Source organism: Excalfactoria chinensis, chromosome 2 (assembly GCF_039878825.1).
Source record: "Excalfactoria chinensis isolate bCotChi1 chromosome 2, bCotChi1.hap2, whole genome shotgun sequence".
NCBI classification, from domain to species: domain Eukaryota; kingdom Metazoa; phylum Chordata; class Aves; order Galliformes; family Phasianidae; genus Excalfactoria; species Excalfactoria chinensis.
The window spans coordinates 4,166,065-4,193,188 of record NC_092826.1 but is presented as its reverse complement, the minus strand read 5'-3'; the positions used below and the strand labels follow the sequence as shown (position 1 = coordinate 4,193,188).

The window sequence follows — 27,124 nt, the reverse complement described above, 5'->3', positions numbered from 1 at the left end:
TTCTACTCTTTTACATTTTAAATGGTGTGTTTTAGGTTCATCCAACTACCTCTTGTCATCCTTTACCTACACTAGCACCTACACCCTTCCTGTCTTAGGTTTTCTCTGAAGGAGAGGACAGAAACAATTTTCTATGAATCAAAACACTACAAAAGTTCCAATATGGATGTTCTTCTTGTAAACTTAAGAATGTTGTAGGAAAACAGCATCCTATGAGATTAAAATGCACTTCAGCCATTAAGTCGTGTGAATACTGCTATAAAACAATGAAGAAAATGAACATCATGATGTTAAGAATGATATAAATGTAGAAACATGCTTTATGTTTGCTTTTCCCTGGAATTTGGCCATTAAAAGTTGACTATGTGAGGGCAAACGTTGCTAAACTTCGTTTTTCATGTTCTGAAGCTATTGATACAGTTTGTTGCGTTCACATACACAAAACTGAAATAGACACCCCAGGCTCATTACATATTTAATCTTTTTTAGAACAATTTCTAGAACTGATGAGTAAAGTTCTGACACTTTGGTGAAGAGACAGCAACTTAGGAGAAAGATTTCCCATGTTAGTACTGACCTCTATTTTCACCCTGCCCCAAGCTCACAACAAATTCCCAATGTTATTCACTATTTACCCCATCTATGACAGAATAAAGGATAAGACTATAATATATTGCATTTCATAGAATCACAGAATCACAAGGTTGGAAAGTACCTATAAGATCATCCAGTCCAACTATCTGCTACCACAAGCTACTAAACCCTATCTCATAGCTCCTCATCCAGACGCCTCTTAAACACTGCCAGGGACGGCGACTCCATCACCTCCCCGGGCAGCCATTCCAGTGCCTGACCACTCTCTAAGAGAAAACATGCTTTCTTATGTCTAGTCCACTAAACCACTTCTGGTATCACTTGCGGCCATTTCCTCAGGTTCTGTTTGTTGCCTGGAAGATGAGGTCAAGCCCCTCCTCATCACAACTTCCCTTCACAAAGTTGTAGAGTGCAGTGAGGTCTCCCCTGAGCCTCCTCTTCTCCAGGCTAAACATTCCCAGCTCCCTGAGCTGCTCCTCATAAGACTTGTGCTCCAGACCCCTCACCAGTTTTGTTGCCCTTCCATGGAAACATTCCAGAGACTAAATGTCTTTCTTGTAGTGAGGAGTCCAAAACTGAACACAATACTTGAGGTGCAGCCTCACCAGAGCTGAGTACACGGGGAAGATTACCTCTCTGCTCCTTCTGGCCACACTATTTCTTATACAGGCCAGGATGCCATTGGCCTTCTTGGCCACCTGGGCACACTGCTGGCTCATCTTCAGCTGAGCATCAACAAACACCCCCAGGTCCCCTTCCTCATCAAAGTCATCCAGCCACTCAGCCCCAAGCCTGTAGCGCTGCATGGTGTTACTGTGGCCAAAGTGCAGGATCTAGAACTTGGCCTTGTTGAACTTTATCCTATTCACCTCAGCCCAGCAATCCAGCCTATCCAGATCCCTCTGAAGGGCTTCCCTACCTCAGGCAGATCAACACCACCTCCCAACTTGGTGTCATCTGCAGACTTACTTAGCTTGCACTCAATTCCCTCATCCAGGTCATCAATGAAGATGTTAAACAAGATGGGCCCTAGAACCGACCCCTGGGGGACACCACTTGTAACAAGTCACCAGCTGGACCTAACTCCATTAACCGCTACCCAGAGGTCACAGCCCTCTAGCCAGTTCGTTACCCAAAGGAGGGTATACCTGTCCAGGCCACAAGCAGCCAATTTCCCCAGGAGAATACTGTGAGAGAACACGTCAAAGGCTTTGCTGAAGTCTAGGTAGACTACATAAACAGGCTTTCCCTCATCTACCAGTCCAGTCACCCAGTCATAGAAGGAAATGAGGTTGGACTTGCCTTTCATGAACCTGTGCTGGCTGAGCATGATACCCCAGTTGTTCACTTAAACTATGGGGAAGCCTGTTCAAAATCCCTCTTCTCCTCAGTTCAATCTGTGTCAAGGTATTGACATCCTCTTATAACAAAAAATTCCCTCTTGAGAAATTTAACATTTCAACTGCCACATCCCAACCACTACGCAGCAGGTAAGGTCTCAGAATTCAAACATCTAACTCAAAACCACAGTGTCAAAATTCAATATATAGAATTCTTACAGTTCTTCAATACCTCTTTTGACACAGTACAGTGACATAGAAACTGTACATTAACTATACAGAACCAGAGCTGGAAAACATCATACAATCATACCCTATAGAAATAAACAAGTCTCCAAAATCATATAAAACAAATAATGGTGTTTTGTTTTTAATTCCTCTTCTAAATTAAAACTAGTAAATGGGAGCACTGGCAGACCCAGTTGAACAGACTCCTGAAAATAAATGTATTAAAATGCTTGACTTCAGCTTTCACCTAAATAAGCATCTTCAAAAGTAGCACATTTTCACACGTGTTAAACAGAAACAGCAGTAGCCAACTTTCAGTTTTAAATGAACAAATTTGTAAATTTGCTTAGCAAGAAGTAAATTAAGAACTGACAAAAGTGACAGCTGAAAGTAGTAGAATTCACAACTTTTTTTTTTTTTTTTTCTAAATATAAAACAAGACTGAAATATCTCCAGTTTGATTTACAAAAGCAAGTGATATTTTTCTGATTTTAAATCTAACAACTTGCAAACAATTTTAACTGGCATTAATCAGTTTTAAAGAAAGTTTCATGACACTGAATTCATTCATTTTATCTGGCAATTCCTAAAGTATTTGCAGCTCATGTGCTCAAAGCCTCAGCCATACACGAGAACACTTACAGCACAGATTAGTATATTCAGTGAAAGTAGTATGATTTTTGTTTCACGGAATCCAAAATCTAAGCATGAGACAATAGTAAAAGAACAGAATATGAAGAAGACATCAAGCAGCAATCTCTGCTTATTAACTAGGTAGTCTTCATTAATGCCCCTCCAAAAATCAACAGGTCCAAATGTCCCTGCTACACACCTTAGCATTTTATTTACTCACGTATGCATACTTCAGTCTTCCTGTAAAGTATAAGTGTAGAACATACAGGCCTGTGAAGGTTTTACATACAGTGATTTTTTAACACCTGATAGATCCTTTATCCTCATATTGAAAGCAAAAGTGTTTCCTGAAAATCTCCCTGTTATTTCTGGAGCACTCAAATGGTTCAGACCTTCTAAGCGCATGCATATGTTCATCATTTTTATTTAAATAAGTGCTCCTGCATGCAGTAAATCAAAGATAACTATGTTCAATTAAATACGTGCACGTCATCCAGACAGAATATATTTGCATGTATTTACAACACAATACTATGATACTATTTCTCAAACTAACCTCATGATATTGAAATAACGTCAAGAATTCCTGCTTAGATAAGGAAATCTGGGTGCACCTCAACATTTTTATTTCTTTTTTAATGCTATGGACTATCTGGCTACCATGTTGATTATCAAATGATTTATAGAATAGAATCATAGAATCACCATGGTTGGAAAAGACATCCAAGATCATCCAGTCCAACCATCCACCTATCACCAATATTTCCCACTAAGCCACGTCCCTCAGTACGACACCTAACACAAGAAACACATCAACAAGCCTTTGCTACCTCACTGATTAGTTAAACTTTAAGTGATATATTAACACAAACCAATCAACAATTAAAATATTATCTTTGTGGGTAACTAACAGAAGATTTCATTTTGGGGACATACTAAGGGATTTGATTTTCGAAAAGATTTCTTTAAAAGAGGCTCGGATTCCAGTCAAAAAACACACCAGAAGTTGCTGGGATGCCGTGATAATTTAAGCTGAATTTTATCCAAATAGCATGCAAGTTTTGGTAGGACATAAGGATTATTGCATTTAACACTTGCCAGAACTGCCATAACACTCAAATGTCCTCTTTAATTAATTCCAGAACAGGTGCACCACTACATTTGCAAGAATGAACAATGACATGCACATCAATTCTAACTAGATTGCTTTCAAAAGGCCAGTGACATAAATAGTTATCTATGCATGGATTGACACTGCTGGTATTTCTAACATGACATTGTTATCACAACAATGATTCAGAAGTATGCAAGTTTCAGAACCATAAACTCTTCTTCTAAGTTCCTAAATGAAAAAGTAAAGGGAATATGAAAACATACCCAAAATAAAAAAAAAAAAAAAAACCAAAACACAAGATTATGGAAGGGAAAAGGGAAGAGAAATGTTGACAATTCAAACAGATTTGTTTGCAATTAATTTTATCTAAATTACAGATAAAAACCTCTACCGTTTACCTGCAGAATAATTATCATTCTTTTTAGGAAATCACAGATTTCTTTTCTCTTTTTGCCTGGATGATTTAGTGGAGACTTAGGGTAGTAATTTGGTATGGATTACACGACTATGATTCTATGACTATAAACCGATAGGAAGACTGAATGACTGTTAGTGGCAGTGAAGTGGGGGAATTCTTAAAAGAGGAGAACTTGGATATTGTCATGGGATTGAGAGAATAAGATGAATAATATACAAATTTCAGTGCCTTTCTTTTTTATTTTCTTTGCAGTGATGGGCTTTCACACCATCATTGATTGCTACTGAGTAAAGCATAAGCTACTGAGGAAAATCACACAGCAAAAATTACCTTAACATAATAAAATGAGAAGCTGAAAAGCATCTCTCTCACATTGCCACCTCAATGAGACAAGTCCACCCTTTTCTCATGATACACAAACATTACTCAAATGAGTAGCTGTGCATGTACTAAAATGAGACATGGAGCAAAACTGAAGGTATAACACTAAAATACTACGACAAGAAGAAAATCCTTTCTTCTTGCCTATTTTTGACCCTGTTCCTGTTACTGAAGGAAGGAAAAGTGTTCTAGAAGAGGGTATGTTACATAAAGATGGCATTTGTTAAAGACACGCAGATATTTCTCATTCTTCACCTTAAAAATCATTTAATGGTAGACTTCACTCAATGCATATTGCTTACAGCTCAGATTTCCCAAGACAACCCCAGCTCCCAAAACCTCAAAGCTTTTTGTACTATATATTAAAAATCCACATTTTATGTTTGTGCAGCCAACCACGCCAGAAGTGAATATATTCAGGAAGCATCAACACAGTGAAGAAACCCACAGATTAACTCTTAAAATTGCAATGGGTATCTTCCAATTCATTGCTTTCCAATTAAATGTAGCCCTCAACAAAATGCACAGAAAAAAAAGTGCAAGGAAATGACATTGAAAATGCAATTTGTTACATAGAGGATAATATGTAAATCCCTTTTTCAGAATCTACAACCATTCTTCAAGGTTTTCTTAACTCATGAACAACAAGAACTAAACCCAGCAAACTACTTACACAGACAAAGAAGCATGAAAAATGAACTTTTCCTGTACGATGAGCTAAATTCAAGGCTTTTTTGGTAAAACGTCCCCAGTAATCCCAAACATGTTGCCATTCAAAAGTGGAGGAGTTGTGAGTTTCAGCTCTGTACTGGGAAAGATCTTGTAGCAGATCCTTCTGGAAGCAGTTCTAAGGCATGTGGAAGACAGGGAGGAGAACCAGCATGGCTTCACCAAGGGCAAATCCTGCTTAACCAGCCTAGTGGCCTTTTATGATGGTGTCACTGCATCAATGGAACAGGGAAGAGCCACTGATGTCATCTATCTGGACTTCAGTACGGCCTTTGACACAATACCCCAATTTCTCCAAATTGGAAAGATGGATTTGATGGGTGGACTGTTGAACGGATGAAAAACTCACTGCAGGATTGAGTCCAGAGAGTGGTGGTCAACAACTCACTGTCCAGATGGATTTCAGTGATGAGTGGTGTCCCCCAGGGGCTGATACCCTTCAATATCTTCATCAATTACACTGACAGTGGAGTCAAGTGCACCTACAGCAAGTTTGTAGGTACCAAGCCATGGTGTGCACTTGACACGCCACAGAGACAGGATGCCATCCAGACATAGACAACCTTGAGCAGTGGTGAACTGCATGAGGTTCAACAAAGCCAAGTGCCAGATGCTGTACCTGGGTCAAGGCAGCCCTCACTACCAATACAAGCTGGGGAATGAAAGGACTGAGTGCATCCCTGCCAAAAAAGACCTGAGGGTGCTGGTGGATGGGAAGCAGGACATGAACCAGCAATGTGCCCTCACAGCCCAGAAAGCCGACTAGATCCTGGGCTGCATCAAAAGAAGCATGGCCAGTATGGCGAGGGAGGTGATCCTGGCCCTCTACTCAGTGCTGGTGACACCTCACCTGGAGTACTGCATCCAGATGTGGAGTCCTCAGTACAGGAGAGTCATGGACCTGCTGGATCACATCCAGAAAAGGGCCACAAAAATGATCCACGGAATGGAACGCCTCTCTTCTGAGTACAGGCTGAGAGAGCTGGGGCTGTTCAGCCTGGAGAAGAGAAGGCTCTGAGGTGATGTGACAGTGACCTTTCAGTATCTAAAGCAGCTACAAGAAAGAAGGGAGAGACTCTTTAGCAGGTTCTGTCAGAACAAGTGGAAACAGCTTCAAGCTTAAAGAAGGTAGACTTAGAGTTGATATAAGGAAAAAGTCTCTTAAAGTGAGGGTGATGAGGCACTGGCACAGGTTGCCCTGAGATGTGGTTGATACCCCAACCCTGGAGGCTTTCGAGGCAAGGCTGGATCAGGCCACAGGCATCCTATCTACCTGTACATGTCCTCATTCATTGCAGAGGTGTTGGACAAGATGACCTTTAAAGGTCCCTTCCAACATCAAGGATTTTATGATTTTACAAGTCTGTAAGTTTGAAAAAAATTATAATAATTAAAAAAAAAAAATAAAAAAATTAAATGTTCGAAATACTCCAGTTTAAGTGGGAATATAGCAGGAAAGGAAAAAAAAGAAAAAAAGAAAAAAAGAGGTTACAGAAACTGTGAAAACTGTGCTGAGATGCAGTGTTGCACAATATTCTCATCCCAATCTATCACATTTGTTTAGGTTAGCCCAAGACTAACACTTCAGGCCGCCTGACAAAACTTTAATGAGGTGTTTCACTACACTGCAGACTTGAAGCATCTGAGCCCAAACCAGTAACATTTCCACTGCCTGTGAGGAGTTTTCACTTTCAAATTCTTCAAACAAATACTTTGGTTTGACTCGGAGAGCCAGTTGAGCAAGTCTACAAACTGTATTTTCCTAATGAAGGTTTCTGCTTCCAAAAGTAACTGTGACTCTATGTGTGAATTCCAGTAAGCTTTTACTGTTAGGTCCATTTTGCAAGGACACGAGCCCAGTAAGAATCAATTATTATTGTCTTAAAAATTCTAGTGTTCATACAGTTCAGTTTTCTTTCTGAATAAGACGGCAAGCCTACAAGCTGAACAAGCAAGGAAATGAGAACAGGAGTTGAATCTAACTTTCACACATTAGGCTGGTACAAGGTACTCAACAGATGGCAAGATTCCTGAAAAAGAAACCAGGATTTTGTACATGGCAAAGAACTTCAATGAGCAGAAAATACTATAAGGCAAAAAAGCTACTAATTACAAAAATATTAATCTGCCCAGCACACACAATTCCAGAAATGGCTCAATGCACCATAGTGCTGCAGAGGAGGAAACTGCCAACAGAAAGCACAAGACAGAAGATCCTCCTATATCACTGACAAGGCCATGGCTCTTCCACTTGAGCAGGGGAAGCATCCTCCATGTACAGGAATTGATAAGGGCTCCATCTTCCATCACTGGACGGTAGCAATTAGGAGAGATCTTCCCTGTTCTGATGGACAAACTATCTCAGGCAACTGCTATCAGGTCCTTCAGATGTTAATTCCAGTATATTTTCACTGGATGGAAATGGATATCACAATAATGGAGGTTAGAGAAGAATCTGTACACTTTGCCCAGAATGCAAAAGGTGTTTTTCTTGCAAGGAGAAAATATCAAGCTGTTGTCTGGAGCTCTCCTCTTTCAGTCAGTACGTCCTAGAAGTTTATTCATGTAACATAAATATCCAATCTTATTTCTTGCTCTTCCAGGGAAGACTCAGCACACACAACCACTGCCATGCCAGGAGAGCCAAGTGTGACATACATGCAACCCAGGAGGACTCATCCTGGCACTACACAGTGTAGGCTGATGCTTTGTGTTGTTCTGCACACAGTTATGTCACCACCCTTTAGTTTACAGAGAAAAGAAGGTCCCCTGGGCTAGATACAGTATACAAAGACAGCATGTTCATATCCTCATTGTCATGCTTTTAAATTCAAATGCCTTGAAAAATATACACTGAAAATATGCTCCCAGGTAACTGTGAGAAACGGCCCCTACTGGTTATATGGCTTCTTCAGTTCACTGTGACTCATATACCCGCCGGAGTTAGCTTTCACAGCAGGGACTTTTCAAAGCAAGTGATTTCCCAAAAGAGACAAAATAAGGTGAGCAGAGCTGCCACTTTACCAACATCTGAGAGGTAGTTTTTGGTTTGGGGGCCATTGGTTGCTTTTTCTTTTTGTCCTCCATGGAAATCACAGTCAAATTTATTATTCACTTAAATTTGGGGCTCTGACAGTTTTTTTTCCTTTTCTAGCTGCACAAACAGCTGAGCAATGCTCACTGCATTAAGTGGCACAAGACGTGATAATACAATGGTGTATTTATTATTATTCCAGTTAAAAATCTAACTATCAGCTAACAGATCCAATTCCATTCCCTCTATGCTGAGAGTTAGCAGCTCACACCTGAATATCAAACACAAAGAACAGCTGCAGTAATCAAACCATTCTACTCCTTTATCAGAAAAATGACTGGAATGAAATTACACCACATAATGGTGTGACAGTGCCAACACAAGAGGAACTCGAAAGGTTACTTTCAACATTGTAAATATATATATATATATATATATATTTACAATGTTGAAAGTATATATATATATATATATATATATATATACACAATTTATAAAACTGTTTCCATCACTTTACGGAGATGCTGTTCAAAGAGCATAAATGGTCCTTTTTGGGAAATTATGACCAAAGTTGTGTAATAGTGCTGAAATGGTGAAGTTTTCTTTCTGAATATACAGTCTATGTTGTATGAAAAAAGTTGAAAAGAGAACTCTAAAAAATAATTGGTCTCCTGTGAGCTCATTGAGAGCAAGTAGAAAAAAGATGCCTAGGACAGGAAGCTCTTTACTTGCTTCTGAAGACAATGCTGGAAACTGAACGTGGACAAATCAAACCTAGTAGTAAGATGAACAACATGGTTATATTATTACTGAAGTAACTGCTCTAAGTATCCATAAGGTATGCTGAGACTGAAATATTTTACCAAAATGGGATGACTTCCAAAAATGCATGTCCCAGCTCAACATTCTTGGCTTTAAGTTGGCATCTTGGAGACAAATTTACCAGGATCACACAAGATGGATCATCAGTAGGAAGTTTCCAGCCAAGGCTAGAAGGATGGAATAGAGCACCTGGCTAACATTCCACCTTTTTATGTTTCAGTCTGGTTACAACCATTGCATCCTTTTCCAGACTGGGATAGCATATAACAATATAGTCCATAGGTGGCTGCCATGTGTCAAATAAACTGAGGGAGAAAGTTTGATTTGACCACAGCACCACACGCAGCATCCAACCAAGAGGCAGAAGAATACATTAAAAGAATACATTAAAACACAACAGAAATTGCCATGGAAGGAATAAACAGAGATGGATAATTACTCGTAGGAACTAAGAACTGGGCAGTGAGGAAATCCAGAAGCAGATTTTAGAGGAAAGAAAAAGAAAAAAGAGAAAAAAAAAAAAAAAAAAAAAGATGCTGAGCAAAGAAAATACTTTGTTAAATTTCTTCACCAGTGAACAATGTGGGATTTTAGGCTTTCTGTTTTGCTGTTAAAAAACAGCCTTGTATCAGCTGTTTCTCACCCACATTTCATGGTTACAATGGAAATAGCCCTAACTGCAGACCGTGTGCAACCTCGGGCAAATCACTTCTTGTTCTGGACAGTCAGCCTTTATATTAAATAGCAGCAGCAGTAGTAAATTTGTCAAGTACTTTCATTTGCATAAATGACTAACAAAAAATGACTGGAGTTGCAGGTAATGCTCTAACCCTAATGAAGTCACTCGTAGAGTACTTGAAACATGCTGCTCAGTTTGCTAGTCATTTTACACAAAGATACAACATTACTGAATGTAAACAGTACTATTTACATAAAATAGCTTCCACCATAGAGTTATTCAGAGGCCTCTTCATTCTTGGGAATCAGTTCATTAACAAGCATTCATTTTAACTGCTTCTTGTTTGCATTTTCCTGTTTGTAAGTCCCATTTCAGCTAAACCAGAAGGTTTTACCATACAGGTGTATTACATACAAGTATGAAGAGTCCGAAGTTAGAAATGAGCCAGTCATTATGATTTCTGCACTTTTAAAAACATAACTGTGCAGAGAATGATAAGTCACATTTGCTGCTCTTAAGAGCTACAGACAATAAATGCATATCCAGGTCAGTTAACAGTAACACACATACAAATAGAATCATAGAATCACAGAATTACCCAGTTTGGAAAAGACCTCAAAGATCATCAAGTCCAACCACAGCCTAACCATAGTATCCTAACTCTAACAACCCTCTGCTAAATCATATCTCTGAGCACCACATCCAAATGATTCTTAAACACATCCAGGGACTGTGACTCAACCACCTCCCTGGGGAGCATGGTCCAGTGTTTAAATACTCTTTTTGTAAAGAAGTGTTTCCTAACGTCCAACCTGAACTTACCTTGGTGCAACTTGAGGCCATTTCCCCTCATCCTGTCACCTGTCACCAGTGAGAAGAGACCAGCCCCGCTCTCACTGTAAGAACCTTTCAGATACTGAAAGAGAGCAATAAGGTCTCCCCTCAGCCTCCTTTTCCCCAGACTAAACAGCCCCAGCTCCCTCAGCCTCTCCTCATAGGGCTGATTTTCCAAGCCCTTCACGAGCCTCACTGCCCTTCTCTGGACCTGCTCCAGTACCTCCATCTCCTTTCTGTCCTTTTCCTATTACATCATCAAACTACTACTTGATTACCATGTCAACTGGCATAAAAATATTCCACGCACAAGCAACGTGCGCCACTGCAAAGGAGCCATTTTTCCACAGCAGCAGTCATGCTATTTTTCTCTACTATGTTCTACCACTAGAGAACAAGATTTTTATTCAATTTAATCTGAGTAAATAAGAAACTGATGAAATGATTGGCTTACACCTACTTAGAGAAAATCAGTTCCAACACTGGTGAACAGAAAAAAAAAAAGAAGTAGTAACACAGCTAGATCCTAGGGAAAAAAAACAGCACTGCAGAATTCCTGCATTTTCACCTCTTTGTGTATGCATTTTTTTTCATTCCCTCTCTCCTCTCTTACACCATCAGCCATCCCAATATACAACAGGAACAGCAGTTTAATGACAGTGTACAGAAATCAATTTCATAAAGCGGCTAGCAATACAAGTTATAATTCTGATCTATTCTTTTATAACACACTATGATACGACTGCATTAAAACTTGGGATTTATTGGGTTTATGACTGTTTTCACCGATAGCAGAGGAAAGCCTAAAATAAACAAATAAAACAAACTGGAATTCTCTTACGTAAGCCCACAATGAGAACATTAATCCAAACCACCTTACTGAAAAATTGCAAAGTATGACACTTAAATCCTTTTTTGCCCCATAAACAGTAAATGTAGATCTTGCTGTGATGATTATCCAGTCACTTCCCTAGGTGAAATGAAGTTGGTAAAGGAAATTCAGATGTGCCCTTTAACAAATGCCTTAGCATCAATTACAGCCATCACATTGTGTTTCCAGTTTCTTCTGCAGAAAACTACAGCGCTTGACCTACTCTTTTTAAGTCCCTGCAATGATAAATTACTAAATCTTATTCCCTTCCATGTGGGTGAGACAGCTATTACGAAAATCACTAACTTTAACTCCTTTGGCTACCTGCTCAAGAAGCAGAACAGACTTCCATGGGTAAAAATGATCAGCACACGAAATGGAGAAGTTAAGACAATTTCAAGATAAGTATTATTTCAAAACTTAAGGAACTGAAGAGCTGAAATTGTCTGCACGTTTATTTACTCACAAGTAGAGAGAAAAAGAACTGATATGTTTTTTAACAAAGAACAAGACAAGACAGGCTGCTAAAAAAGACCTGCGTGGTCTTTAACTCAGCCTTCGGCAAAGCTATTCTTCATTATTTGTCAATGTACTGTGTTACTGCGGCTCGTATACCAAAGATTAAATCGATAGCATTTATGGAATCTCAAGAAAAGATCAAACAAGCATTTCACACGCAAAAAAGAAAAAGATTATCACCTGCAAGATGAGCAATATTTGAACAACAATCTAACAAGGTTTAAACAAACTTGAGCAGCAAATTTCTGGGTAATTACATTTTGAACTTGACCATTTCATAAGAAATGAGTTTTAGTGATCGTAACAGAACACCGTAAGAGAGAAAAAAGAACCAAAAATTATACATTATTCTCCATTTGTTCTTCCTTACATTCAAACAGGCTAAGCAGATATGGCAATAAGCTACAGAGGAGAAGCAGCAGGTACAAAAACTGTTAGGACGCAGATGCTGCTCACCACCACTAGTGATTAATGAAAGTCTAAACAGACACTCTTCCATGTAAAACAAGATGATGAGATTACAAATTGTGCACAGCACTAGGAGTGTTACAGAGTCATCTGGTTGGAAAAGAACTTCAAGACCACCAAGCAAACCTCGCCTACCAAGTCCTATCACTAAAACACACCCACAAGCATCACATCCACGCATCACCTGAATACCTCCAGGGAAGGAGCCTCCACCACTTCCCCGGGCAGTCTCTTGCAATGTCTAACCACCCTTTCCATGAAGAAATTCTTCCAAACATACAACCTAAACCTTCCCTGGTGCGATATGAGACCATTTCCTTGTGTCTCACTTGTTATCAAAGAAAAGAGAATGACACTCAGCTGGCTACACCCTCCATTCAAGCTGATGGGAGCAATAAGGTCTCCCATCAACCTCTACTCTGCTCTAGGCTCAACAATCCCAATTCCTGCAGTTGCTCCTTGTAAGTCTTGTGTTCCAGTCCTTACAGCAGCACTGTTGCAATCCTTTGCACATACTCAAGCAATTTAATGTCCTTCTGGCAATGAGGGCCCAAAACCAAAGATAGTATTTGAGGCATCATCTCACAACCACCACGTACAAGGGGACAATTCCTTCCCTTAGTCCTGCTGTGATGCTATTTCTGACATATGCCAGATTAGCACTTATCTTGAACACCTGCCCACACTGTTTGTTCATGCTCAGCCAGCTGTAAGCCAGCATCCCCACATCATACAGCTAAGTGTGCAAGTGACAGGACTGTCCCACTCTGTTCTGTGTTGGTGCAGCCTCACATCCAGTACTGCGTGCAGCTTTGGGATCCATAATATGAGAAGGACACAAAACTACTAGAGAGCTTCCAATGAAGATAGACAAGGGCCAACAGGGCAAGCTCAGTTTAGAGCAAAACTGCAGCTCCTCACAGTGAGTGGAGGGCAGCGCTGAGCTCTGCTCTGTGTTACAAGGACAGGGCCTGAGGGAGCAGCATGGAGCTGTACCAGGGGAAGGGCAGCTGGGGGTGAGGGAAAGGGTCTGCAGCAGAGAGTGGTGGGCATGGAAAGGGCTTGCCCAGGGCAGTGGGCATAGCCCTGAGCTGCCAGGCAAATCTACTCCAAGATTCCTGATCCTTTTGCTGCTGGGCAACTTCCTTGCAACTGTTTCTCAAGCCTATACTGTGCATCAGATCGTTATGACCCAAGTGCTGAAAGCAGCACTTAACCTCGTTGAACTCACTATGTGTACAGAGCAATTGTTCCAGCTGCCATCATTTGGAAAGCACGCCTTCTCTCTCACAAACTAATTTTCCAAAGAACAAACCATGTTTATGCTAAACAAGCTCATTTGATTAAGTCTAACATATGGGAATGACTTTTAGGTATGCTGCTTGTTATCGTTCCAAGGGAAGATTTGTAACAGTAATAGAACATCATTATTAGGGTCTAAGCAATAGAAAACACATGTTCATCATGCGGCATATGAACCTATATTTCTGACTAAATCACTTGGAAAAATCATCTTCTTTAGGTAGAAGTGCTGTCACAAAGAAGTTTGCCTTATTTTAAGGACAAACCAAGAGGACAGATTGAAAGAAGTAAACAAGATAAGGATAGCGTTTATTTGGTATGTAAGTGATTTAACTACCATGTTATTTACTAGGCTCTAAAGCTATAAAGTAACAGCAGTGAGGACAAGGGTGAAGAGATTTGATCAAAGAACTATAAACCAAAGCTCTAAGGTGGGTAAGAACAGAAATGCTGGAAGAAAAGAGTGAATTAGAATGTAGGTGAACAGCAAGCTAGTAAATTATGGAGAGAAGGCCCTCGGTGCTACTAAGGCAGCTGCAGAACTGCATAAGTTCAATTACGGACTAAATTTGTTTAAGTAAGTCTTTAGAATACTGACTGCATTACAGTGCATTTAAAAGCATTAAGATTTGAGTAACTGGCTAAAAATGAAAAAGCTGTCATGAATTTTACTGAACTCACATGCAACAACTGACAGCTGAACATGAAGCTACTGAACAGAATAGAGATATGCAGACACGTTTGTGTCATACTAAGTAGCAAAAGGATTTTAAAACAGATGAAGAAGCAGTTTCCAAATGAAATAAAAAGCATCAGTCCATATATTCCATATATTCCAAATTTTGCTTTACAAGAAAGAATAACCCAATTCCATATAATACTTTCTACTACAGAGAATGACAGACTCTTCTGAGTTGAAAGGGACTCTCAAAGACAGATCATCTTAGTCCAACTGCTCTGCAATGGACATGAATACCTACAGCTAGGATCAGGGTTCTCAGAGCCATGTCCAGAGTGACCCTGAATGTCTCCAGGGATGGGGCATCCACCGCCTCTCTAGACAACTTGTGCCAATGCTTCAGCACTTTTACTGTAAAAAAACACTTCTTATATCCAGTCTCCCCTCCTTCAGTTTGAAATCATTTCCCCTTGTCCTAACACCACAGACCCTGCTAAAGAGCCTGTCCCCTACTTTCATCTTGCTACTCTTAAGATACTAAAAGGCAGCCCTCAGAGCACCCTGGAGCCTTCTCTGCACTGAAAAGACACATCTCTCAGCTGTCCTCGTAGGGAAAGATCCCAGTGAAAGTACTTACATTTGGATTTGTCGAACCTCACTCTGGAGTCCAGATGGTTGACATCAGTGGCACTTCCCTTTTCCACTGATGCAATTATGCCATCATAACCATGCAACAAGGGTGGGCAGGCAAGACCTGCCCTTAGTGAAGTCATGCAGGTTCTCTTTTATGACCTCCATCTCTTCCACCTGCCTCAGCATAGCTTCCAGGCTCCATGATCTTCCCCAGACCACAGATGAGGCTGACAGGGCAGTAGTTTCCTTGGTCATCCCTACAACCCAAAATGGGTGCTATTTTGCCTTTTTACCAGTCACCCAGGACTTTGCCTGACCAGCAAGACTTTTCAAATATCATCAAGAGTAGCCTGGCTGCTATATCAACCATGTCCCTCAGGGCTCCAGGATGCATTTCATCAGGAGCCACAGATTTTCAGCCTTTCTCCAGCTGTATGAGGTAAGATACAAATTACACTGAAACACTATCCTTATATTGTATAACTTTTTCTCCTGTGGTCTAAAGAATTTACTCAAATCTCCTATGATAAAGTCCTGTGAATGTCATTAACTTACCATAATAGCCAGGAACAGCAGTATTGCTAAAGTAGCTTACAAGTAACTGTAATAAGACTAAGTATATGGCACAAAGCGCATTTAATTTCACACTTTTAACAAGCTGAATTAAAATCTCAACTATACTTTTAAAAGCATATCATCAACTTCACCATGTATCAAGCTGATTTATTTAGGCGTTGTAGAACGTTCACAGCTCCAGCCGATCAGAGCTGCCCTCTCCCTTGGTCTCCCCAGCTATATCTATATTTTTTTATTATTTTATTTTTTTGCCATTTCATCTTCTGTCACCACATTTTCTCACCATAGCAGCTGCCTTCCTCCCAGCCAATTCCACACTTCTGCTTCAGTTCTAGAAACTATAATGACAAGTCTTGTGAAAATAAGCACAGCGGAGCTTGAAAGTATCACCACTTAGAACAGAATACAAGTCTCTTCTACATTGTCAGGCAAGTCATTCTGGAAAAACTCTTGTATCGCAGAGCAAGATTTTCCGTACTTGGGTGAAAATGGATCTTTTAAGTATTGCCTGCCATTTTTTTCTATAAATATACTACAGCTCACGCTGCCTAGAACCTGGTCTGACTGATCTTGGGTCAGTTAGGAACTGGAGCATGTCACAACACAAGTACAGCACGGTAATTAAAATAAGCACTAGCGAACGGAAGAGTTTATTAGCTGAAGTAGTATGCTACAGAGATTCCCATTCAGACCTGGCTAATATACCTTCATTTTAGGAGCATGCAAAATCAATCAAAATGCACTTGCACTGCAGATGAAAATAGACTTCAAACTGGACACTCAGACCAAAACCAAAGTGCAAGCAGGGAGGCTGAGTACTGATAAAAATACAGTTCATTGGTGTGTAGTGAATAAAGCAAGTCTTCAGAGGTCCGATCAATTCAAAATTAATGTTAGAAGTAATGTTGAGGACTACTGCTACATCTCTTGATTCACAGAAGCTTAATACCAAGAGTAGCATTAATGTACACGGATTGAAAAGTTGGTAAATAAGGCAACTGAATTTAATATGTTTTCTGGTCCAAATATTCTGCCTGACTTACCTCATCTGTTTTCACAACACATACAATAATTTGCAAGAGTGAAATTCAAATATATACACATGTACATACAGTGGCTGCTAGGAGAGAAGTGCTCCTCCTCACGCACAAATGTCGTCTGTTGCTGATCGACACTGACCATATATTAATAACTGGCATGTGAGGATAAAACTACCACAAATCATTAAGTTCAAGAGATGCTAACAAACACTAAACTATAGCAGCATCATTTTATTGTAGTTTGAGCACCAAGGCAAACTATGGCACGTACCTCCCCTTGGGCAAAGTTTTTGCGCCTGTAGGGTCTGTTGCTGTCCACATAAGCTTTATTCGTTGAGTTGATGTCAACTTGAATTTTTCACTGTTCATCTTCAGACAAGAGGGAACAACAGATAAAGTGTGGTTTATGCAGTAGGTTATATCTGCTGCAACCATCCTTGATGAGATACTTGTTTAGATTTAAGTAGACTAGCACTCTTTGCTATTGAGTGACAATTAATCAAAGTCTGGAGTAAGTGGTGCTTTTGACGGGCATCTATCCAAAGCCTTTGTATCATTACAACGCAAATCTTAAATGATGCTGCTTCCATGTCAAATAAGATGGAAGAAAATGAAGTATTCAAAGTTGAAAAACGTTTTGAATTGAAATTACAACTACCGCAGTGGTAATACTGAATGTAAAATACCAGGTAATATGAATGAATTGAATTTACTCAAATCCAGGCAATGTGGATTTTTTTCCCCCAGAGATTACTGTTTGTAAAACACTTCATGTTCTGAAGTATAGTCCTCTCTAGGGCTTGAGAGTGTGCATCTTCAGATGTAACAATGCACAGAACAGTACAGCTGGCGAGCAGAAATAGTGCTGAGTACTCAACTGTTTATAGAATCCTAAAAGCACTTAAAGGAACGCTGCCAAACTGGGGAGGGAAGGAAAGTTAAAAGCCATTAGAAGCAGTCTATTCAAAAACTGCAGGTTTTCATCCAAATTCAGATCATAATTAGTTTGTGCAAGTCATGTTCCAACGATCAAGAGTTCAGATTTCTGTCATTTTTGCAGAACAAATCTACCCTCAGCCAAAAAGGCAACAAGAAACACACTGATGAGCTGGGAAATGTTGATTTGGCTCATGGGACTTAATTGAGTAGTTTTCAAGAAATGTGACTCATTTTCTCACACTTAGCTTACAAATTTTAATTAACCAATCAAAAAAGGAAAAAAAAAAAAGTAAAAAAAAGAGAACAGAAAGCAAGGTGGGAAGTGAAAGAGCTTTGTTTCACATCTTTGATTGTCATTAGGTTTAAATTTATTAGAGACTCGTACCTTCAGTGTTTTTCTTTACAAGACCTAATGTAATATCAATGGAGAACTCAGAGTCACAGAATTTACAGGCACAGCACTGAATTACAAAGTGGGACAACATTAAAGCCAAATGCCTAACTGGTACTGTACTTTTGTTTCTAAGATCTCATTGGTAAATTCACATTTGGGATCATGGAATTGCTCAGGTTGAAAAAGACCTTCAAGATCATTGAGTCCAACCACAACCTAACCATGCTACCCTAATTAACAGCCCTCTGCTAAATCATGTCACCACATCCAAACAGGTTTTAAACACATGCAGGGATGGTGACTCAACAACCTCCATGGGGAGCCTATTCCAGTGCTTAACAACCCTTCTTTAACTAAAAAGAAGGAATCTAAATTTCAATATTCGGCAGATTTAGCATCCCCACTAACTTTACAATCTAGAACTACTACAAAATCTAAGAATTACATGTTCTATATATGGGTTAAACTTAAAATAGATCCAAGGTATATAAGTAAAATGATTTTGAGCTTAAAGCATCAGCAACATAAACTGTTCTATACTTCCATAGGTACAAGAGCATCACCTGAGAACTGCATGGAAAAATCCAAACAAGTCCAGTATCTTATTTTAATACACGCTGACTAAACCTGATAAGAGACACTACAGATGGTGTATTAAATTAGATTAGTTCTACATATAATATTTTAACATTTCATACCATTCACTGATAGTAAAGGAACACAGCAGCTCTTTAAAACTTCACCTAGCAGTGTTACCACAGCCACACAGAGCCAACCACTCATGCTGCAGTACAGATGCACCCTGGAATGACCAAGGATTTTAGGACAGTGCTTGCCAAATTACTCAGCAGTTAACAGTAAAAAGAGAGTACATCTGAACATAATATTTTACTGTGATATTCTTTTCAGCTTGAGGGTGTAAGCAAGCTTTATGATGAGACCATAAAGGAATTTTTATACTAAATTTACGAGATCGTTATAACACTCAATTCCAGAAGCTTGTGACTGGTATATAGAAGACAGCCTGTAGCAGAATTGAAAACCAAGATTTGGTAAGAAGTTCAGGTGCATCCTGGCAACATTCTGTATTGAAGCAAAAAGAAAGACAAACGGGAAGGGAACATTTAAGCATCAAGACTTAGAAAACTAATAAGGACATCTCAGAAACAGCAACATGAGAAACTTGATTTTATATCAATTTTCATTTGCAAATATTTACCTGCCATATGAAAACTGGCTAACACACAGCACACATGGCTAAAAAACGACTACTACTCCTGAATATTCACAACAAACATCCAATGCTAAATCATCAATTAATATCAGACCATATTCGCAGCATATCCAACTTCGTATCAGACCATATTCACAGCATATCCAACTTCTCTAAGGTCTATCTTGTTTCTTAACTTAGACGTTCCCACTTGCTTGTAACCCTGTCAATCCACATTCACTGGCTATTACAAGACAAACCTTAAAATCCAGGCAGTGTCCCAAACGACACCTTGAAGGACAAAAGCAATAGGTCACACACCGAATTGTTCTGAAGCAACAAAGAGAAGCTGAAGCACCTTCTGAGGAGGTTTCAGGGTTTTCAGATTCATAAATATGCAACATTTTGAGTTTCAGGTTCAAAGTGAATCTCGGACCATCTCTCTTTTATGTATCCCAGCTTGTTACATTTTAGACAACTATGTACCTACTGAGCCTGTCTCTATATCTGACAACCAACATATATTTACCTATTCTGAAAGATATCCAGCCTGAAGTCAAGCAAGACGAAAACAAAAACACAGCAAATTCCCCAGAACCAAGCCTAGACACAGCCCGACTGCATTTCTAAATGGTAAATGCATCCCATTATTTACAATAAATACCTGGTATTTTAATTTGGAATCTGACTTAAATTTTAAGCCACTGGTTTTTGTTTTGGCTTTGTTTCTTTTTCACCTGAACTACTCTGCCAAATAAGAGAGAAGATGTGAACAGAATTAAACAGACAGTAATAAGCAGAAATAGTAGGCAGCCAGATACAATATCTTATCACACAGTGATCAGTAGTCAAAGGTAATAAAATCATGCAAATTGACAAATCCACCTAACCTTGAATCAACACTTGAATCAAGCACATGCATTCCTAACAGACTGTTTGCCGTATAATGTTTAAAGAACTTGTTCTTGCTTTACAGGTCTCCAGCACCCTTGCAACATCACACAGGTTGCCAGGACAACTGGCCAACAATCATGAAGTACAACAAAAAGCTTTTTCCATTCATCTGGTATGTTCAGATTGGGAATTTCCTGTCTTTACTAGAAGGGCTTTTTTTTATTCACGTCATATGCTGTCATCATCCTTTTTGTAGTGAAAAATGAAATAGTTAGTGGTTCTAATGGCCCAAAAGAAGCACATTCACAAATTAACAGAATCATCTGCTTATCAATCAAATGTAAATCTAAGTAACCTCACTGGGAAGAACGAAAACTCAGATTTAAAGTGAGCAATTGAAAAGAGAGAAGCCTACGTTTGCTTCCAGGTCAAAGACACGATAAGCCAAACACTGCTAAGTACAGAGTTAAATTCTGACAATTACCTAATGCAGAACACAGATGTGGGAAGGAAGAATATATAATATTACATGGCACACAAAACATGCACAAAAGAGGCCAATTAAGTCCAATAGTACATTTCTTACAAACTCTGTATTTTTTATCTTAAATGGTCTCTCTCAAAAATCAGGCCAGTGAGAAACCTTTCTGATTTCCCTGCTCAAAATAAGAAGTTTCCATCTTCAGAAGGTTAAGATCTTCAACAGAAAAACAAACGGTAGTTTACTCCAGGGGACCCTCTCTCAAAGTAAGCACAGTGCAGGTTCTACCCACACAACTGTTCCTTCATCCTGCTGCACTTACTTTTCATTAGGCCCTCTCACTTATTCTCTTTTACTACTCGCACGAATCCATCTAAGAGGCTCAGTATTGCAAGTGTGAAAGTAAGACTTTGAACCTAAAATGTTTAGAAGGTACAAATCCTTCAGTACATTGCAGTAGAAAGAAAAACAAACAAAAACACAAAAAACCAATGAATTCACAAAGAATCACTTTGCTATAGAGAATATAGCATAAGAAAGCAATATGAGGTGAAGAACTGACAGTTCCCTGAGCACACTCTACTGATAAGCAGCTCTTTGCAACTTCAGTCCTTCCTTCGATCTTGCTCCACTTTGTTTGCCCCACAAGTCCAAAAACAGAACATAAATATTTGAGAAACAAACTTTTATTTTTTTTTAATCAAAGAACAAAGCATAATGCAGAACAATCAAAACAAACTTCACTTGCTTTTATGTCACTTACCTTCACATGACTGATGTCCCCACCTTTGCTGCTTTCTTGAGGGTTGACAGGTTTAGCCTCCACTCTTGGTTTGACAACTTGCCGAAAGGGACTGGAAAGTGGAAGTCCACTAACACTGATTCCATCTAGAAAAAGAATAAACTTCCTTGTTTGTTTGTTTTACAATATATTGTATTCCAGTGTATCTGTATTTCCTTTATTAAAGAGAGAGAAACTGATAAAATACAGTATTTTATACAGCATGGCAAAAAATATTTTAAAGATTATTTCACTGTATTCTTCTCTAGAAGCCAAAAAGTAAACAGGAAAACAACTAAACCTCTGTGAAACTCACAGGAAAATAAGGAAATCAAGTTTGAAAAAACATAATAGTGATGTCAGAGTTCACAATATATGTTTAGATTTAATATTTGCAATGTTTATAAGGACAAAGGTATAATTTTTGTGCTTCACTATTGTAATGGTTCTAGTAAAGGTTTAATATTGTTATTAACAATTCCCAAGACACTGTATCATATTTGGTTTTGTCAGCCTACTGAAGCCATGTGCTAAACACAGATCTGCTAAAATACAAGGCAATTACTGTTTAATAAAAACAAGGAGAAATGAGAAAACTAAAAGAAAAAAAAAAAAGTTTTAACATAAATTAATAACTATATTTACAATTATTACTCATAATTTGTTATTATGTAAATTTACATCCCAAGTCCAAAGAGGAGGACTTTGCTTCTACTGTGGGCAAAACAAGTGCAATCCAGAAGTAGCAATTAAATACCGACAAAATCTCACATCTCAAAGAACACATAACTACACACAGGGGGAACACCAAATTATTATGGAATCACCGAATCCTTGGAGTTGGAAGGGACCTTTCAAGGTCATCTAGTCCAACTCCCCTGCAATGAACAGGGAAACCTACAGGTAAATCAGGGTGATCAGATCCCCATCCAGCCTGACCCTGAATGCCTCCAAGGATGGGGCAGCCATCAGCCTCTCTAAACAACTTGTGACAGTGCTTCAATCACCTTTATCACAAAAACAAATACAAAAACCAAACAGACTTCTCCTTTGGAAATTGTCCTTATCTAATTTTACTTGCTAAATCATATACCAAATCCATGGATAACTTCAAATCTGGGCCTGTTGTTTATACATTTCTCAAAGGCTCGAATCAGAAGAGCAAGATCAACCATGATTTTTTTTTTGCCTCATTACAATCCTATTTCACAGGCATTTCAATAAGAAAACAAAGGACAGTTTCTATGTTTCTTTGCTTCCAAATTCATTAACTGAATTGTTTAAAAATACACCTCAAATCAGCCTTAAATACAGAACATTCTAAATAACATCATATTTGAAGACATTGATTTGGTAGGTACTTAACAGTCAAAGAACTTACAAGTATTCCACAGACAATGAAACTGGACCAAAGTAAAAACTTTCACCATATATCAACATGGGCAAACCAAAGAGCACAAGGAAAACATGCTGTACTACTCTGAAACATATGCCCCATAAGCCTCGTTCTTCTCACAGATTGAATTCTTCTGTTAATCCTTATAAACTCTCATATTAGAAGAAATATTTGTTCCGTGTGAATTTACACCAGAAAATCAATCATCAGCATCTAACTGACAGAAAAAAAACCCAGAAACAAGTGAGATTAGCAAAGCTACAAACAGAAAAGACAACCGTATGACCATCCTGGAAAACTGAAAACAAAATGAGCTAAATAGTATTTCATTAACAGCATTCAGCAACAGTGGAAGAAAGCCTTTCCTCTGACAGCTATATTAAATCATGTCGTATTCTAACCCATGAATATCAGGGAAAAGGAACGATGTAACAGCAAGAAATCTGCACTGGATAATTGTTATTTTATTTTTAATGTGCACAAGAAATAGTTAAATATCAAACACTTCCAGACCAATTCTTAGCACCTCTTAACTGAGATCAGAGCAAATTCACTTACTAGACCAAGGTTTGAAACAGTCATACACTAGAATGTTCAAATCAAGCCTTCCAACAGCACTGATGGTAAATACACTTGAGAGCTTAAAAGATTTGCCCTGAGGAAAAATGTTATTTTAAAACTGATTAATTAATTTCATTGGTTCTGTAATAAGAACAAAAGTTGAAAATTATTTGCACAAAACAAAAGGAAGAGAACCAAACATGAAACATTGTGTGGCAATCGTCTTATTTTCCATTTTCACACCAGGCCCAAGGTTTTCCTTCTTTGAGGTAAGAAAACACAGTGCCTTAAACAACAGACTGGACAAACAACTCATCTTCCTGTTAATTATTTTGTCTTTTAAAGGCCAATTATTCTTCAAAGCAAAAGAGACAAACTTTTGCTTACATTGTTTCAAGGGAAAGGGGAGGATTTTTTCATCTCTAAACTCAGAGGAAAAAGAAGGCAGGATAACAAACAGACACTGATTTTGCTTCAGGCTAAGAGGAAAGTTTCAGGCTATCACAGGAGCGTTCAAACTTTAGTTTTGACTCATGGTACTACAACACGATGTATAACAGGGCCCGGTGCCAGGCCCTGTGTCATACTTTAAATGATTCACCCCTTCACAACTCTATGCCAACCTGACTATGCCAGATGACTGTGTTGCCAGGGGACAAACTTAATCAACATTCTAGCAATCTTTTTAAACTTATTTTGCTTTTTCAGGCACGTGACCAGGCAGCAAAGTTTGTTTGGTATTTTGCAACTTGATTCTTTGCAATGCATTCAACAGTTACCGGAGAACAGGCAATCGTGTTCTATCAATAGCACTGGTAAGCTGCTGAACTTGGTCGACTGCAGGTGAAAGGAGCTAATAGATAAATTTAAATAGGTTTACCAGAAGTTTTCATTTACTTCACATTTATATTTGTTGAGGTGTCAAACTGTGAAACTCACACTTCATTTGCTTTCATAAAGTTTAGAGATCTAAAGATGCTGCATCCTCCAGGTTCATAATGTCAATCAGCTCAAGTAGCTTTTCACTATAAAAAGAACAATTGTCTCGCTACTTGGTCCAGAAATCTTTCTGATTTCTGGAATTCACATTGAACATTTCCATGGTAACAGCACATGACCAACACTTTTTCCATGGTAACTGCAAAAAAAATAAAAGCAGCTTACTTTTCCAACTTCACAGTCATTGCTGTCATAACAGAGCTTAATCTCTTCCCAGCATTTCCTACTTCCTCCCAAATGTTAAGTAAATTGTCAGTTTAACTTCATTAGCCACTTTCACACTATGCTGCACAGATGAATCCTGCAGAGTCCTATAATTGATCAAGGTAGTGTTCACAAAGGCAGGTCAAGATAAAGACTTACAAGCCAGTGACCAAAGTGTCACAGAAGGTGCTGCCACAAGGCAGCTTCAGTTGAAATCCACAGCCCTGTTGCAGTGCACTGCTGTGCATCAATCACTGGCTTTGCCCAGACAACCAAAGTACATCAGCTTTTAAATAAACACATCACAATTATGGTAACCGCAAACCCTATTGCAAGTGCACAGCAGGCACAGGCCAAGAGAGAAGCAGCAGCAGAACTCCAAAACTGAAAAGGTGGAGGCCCACAGTACGCATCCCCTTGTATCCCCACAGAGTCCACCTGAAGTCCATCTCTACCACGCAACCTGAGAGAGCCCACAGCACAGCAGGGAGACATTTGAGGTTGACCCAGCTCTCACAGAGCTCAGAGATTAGTGATCATAAATGCACAGCTGATCTGGAGGCCTGTAGTTAGTGATATTCCCCAGGGGTCTGTACTGGATCCAGATTTGTTCAGCATCTTCATCGATGATCAAGACCAATGGAGAGTCCCCCCTGCTGAAATTTTGCTGATGACAGAAGGTAGGCTGGGAGAAGCAGCTGACACACCAGAAGGCTGTGCTACCATTCTAGGAGACCTGAACAGAGTTTAGAGTTGGGCAGGGAGGAACCTGATGAGAATCAGCAAGGGCAAGTTTCAAATCCTACACTTGGAGAGCAAAAGGACATACAACAGTGCATGTTAGGAACTGAGTTACTGGAGAGGAGCTGTGAGGAGAAGGACCTGGGGATCCTGAAGGACAACAGGTTGGCCATGAACCAGCAGTATGCCTTTGTGTCCAAGAAGGTCAAAAGTACTCTGGGTTGTGACTGAGAGGGGCTGTGATGGGCTGAGCCCAACACCCATCCCATCCTCTGCACCACCTGGGGAGAGGGGGGGAAATTGGACCTGGGAGAGAAGGATCTGGTTTTGTTCTCAGCAATCTAATCTACTTTCATAGAATCATATATCATATCATGGAATCATACAATAGAATGGCCTGGGTTGAAAAGGACCACAATGATCATGCAGTTTCAACCCCCCTGCTACATGCAGTGTTGCCAACCACCAGACCAGGCTGCCCAGAGCCACATCCAGCCTGGCCTTGAATGGATGGGGATCCACATGGGATGGGGCATCCACAACCTCCTTGGGCAACCTGTTCCAGTGCATCACCACCCTGTGTGTGAAAAACTTCCTCCTAATATCTAACCTAAAACCCCCCTGTCTCAGTTTAAAGCCATTTTCCCTTGTCCTATCACTATCCACCCTTGTAAACAGCTGTCCTTCCTCCTGTTAATAAACTCCCTTCAAGGAATGCAAGGCCACACCGAGGTCTACCCAGGGCCTTCTCTTTTCCAAGTTAAAAAGCCCAGTCCCATCAACCTTTCCTATTCATTGTTACTTAATAAATTAAATGGACTTTCCTGAGGTTGACACTGTTTTGCCCATGACAGCAATCATTAAGTGATCTCCCAATCTTTATCTCAATCCATACACTTTTTCATCTTGCTTTTGACCCCATCCTGTTGAGGGAGAATGAGCAAGCAGCTGGGTGGAGGCTTGGCCCTCACCCAAAGTTATCCCACCACAGATTAAAAACAATAAAAGTACTGTAGTAACATCTTTATCTGTGAGCACTTTAGCAGAATGAAATTAGAACCAAAGAGATCAATCCAAATTTTTGTATGGAATTTTAACTTAGAACATGAAAACTGAGTGTCCCCTCAACCAAGAGTAAAAAGCTTCTTGATAGGCAATTGCTATTAAGAATATTGTAAAAGTTTCAGAATAGTTTCAGCACAAAGAAAAAATACTAAACTAGTTCATGACAGGAGCCAGAGAATGCTTGCCAAACACAAATACACTTTCTTAGGCAAAAAGAACAAGTGATGATCTTGCGTTCTGTTGGAAGTGAGAATTCCACAGAATTCTAGGAACTTGCCATCCCTAGAGTAACAACATCCTGCTTTTGGCTGGAATAATTTTCTTCATTGTAGCTCCAATGGTGTTATGTTTTGGATTTATTATGAAAATAAGTGTTGATATTACCCCAATGTTTCAGCTGCTGCACAGCAGTGCTTACATTCCATCAAGGACTCTGGGAATTCTCACACTACCGTGCCTGAAAGGAGCTGGAGGTGCACAAGTTGCTTGGAGGGGATGCAAACAGGATAGGTGATCCAAACTGTCCAAAGGGATCTCTCATACCACATGCTTAGCAGTAATA

At 39.4% G+C, this 27,124-nt stretch overlaps 1 protein-coding gene across 6 annotated transcripts in view; it reads right to left on the bottom strand.

Annotated features, from left to right (window-relative positions):
* The window catches only part of TRAPPC9 (trafficking protein particle complex subunit 9), a 446,388-nt gene that overhangs the window by 345,329 nt on the left and 73,935 nt on the right, over positions 1-27,124 (bottom strand). For all 6 annotated transcript variants that reach the window (XM_072327382.1, XM_072327387.1, XM_072327386.1 and 3 more), the window contains one exon: positions 21,579-21,703. In XM_072327382.1, the coding sequence (XP_072183483.1) occupies positions 21,579-21,703 (125 nt within the window). The remainder of the gene's footprint in view (positions 1-21,578; positions 21,704-27,124) is intronic.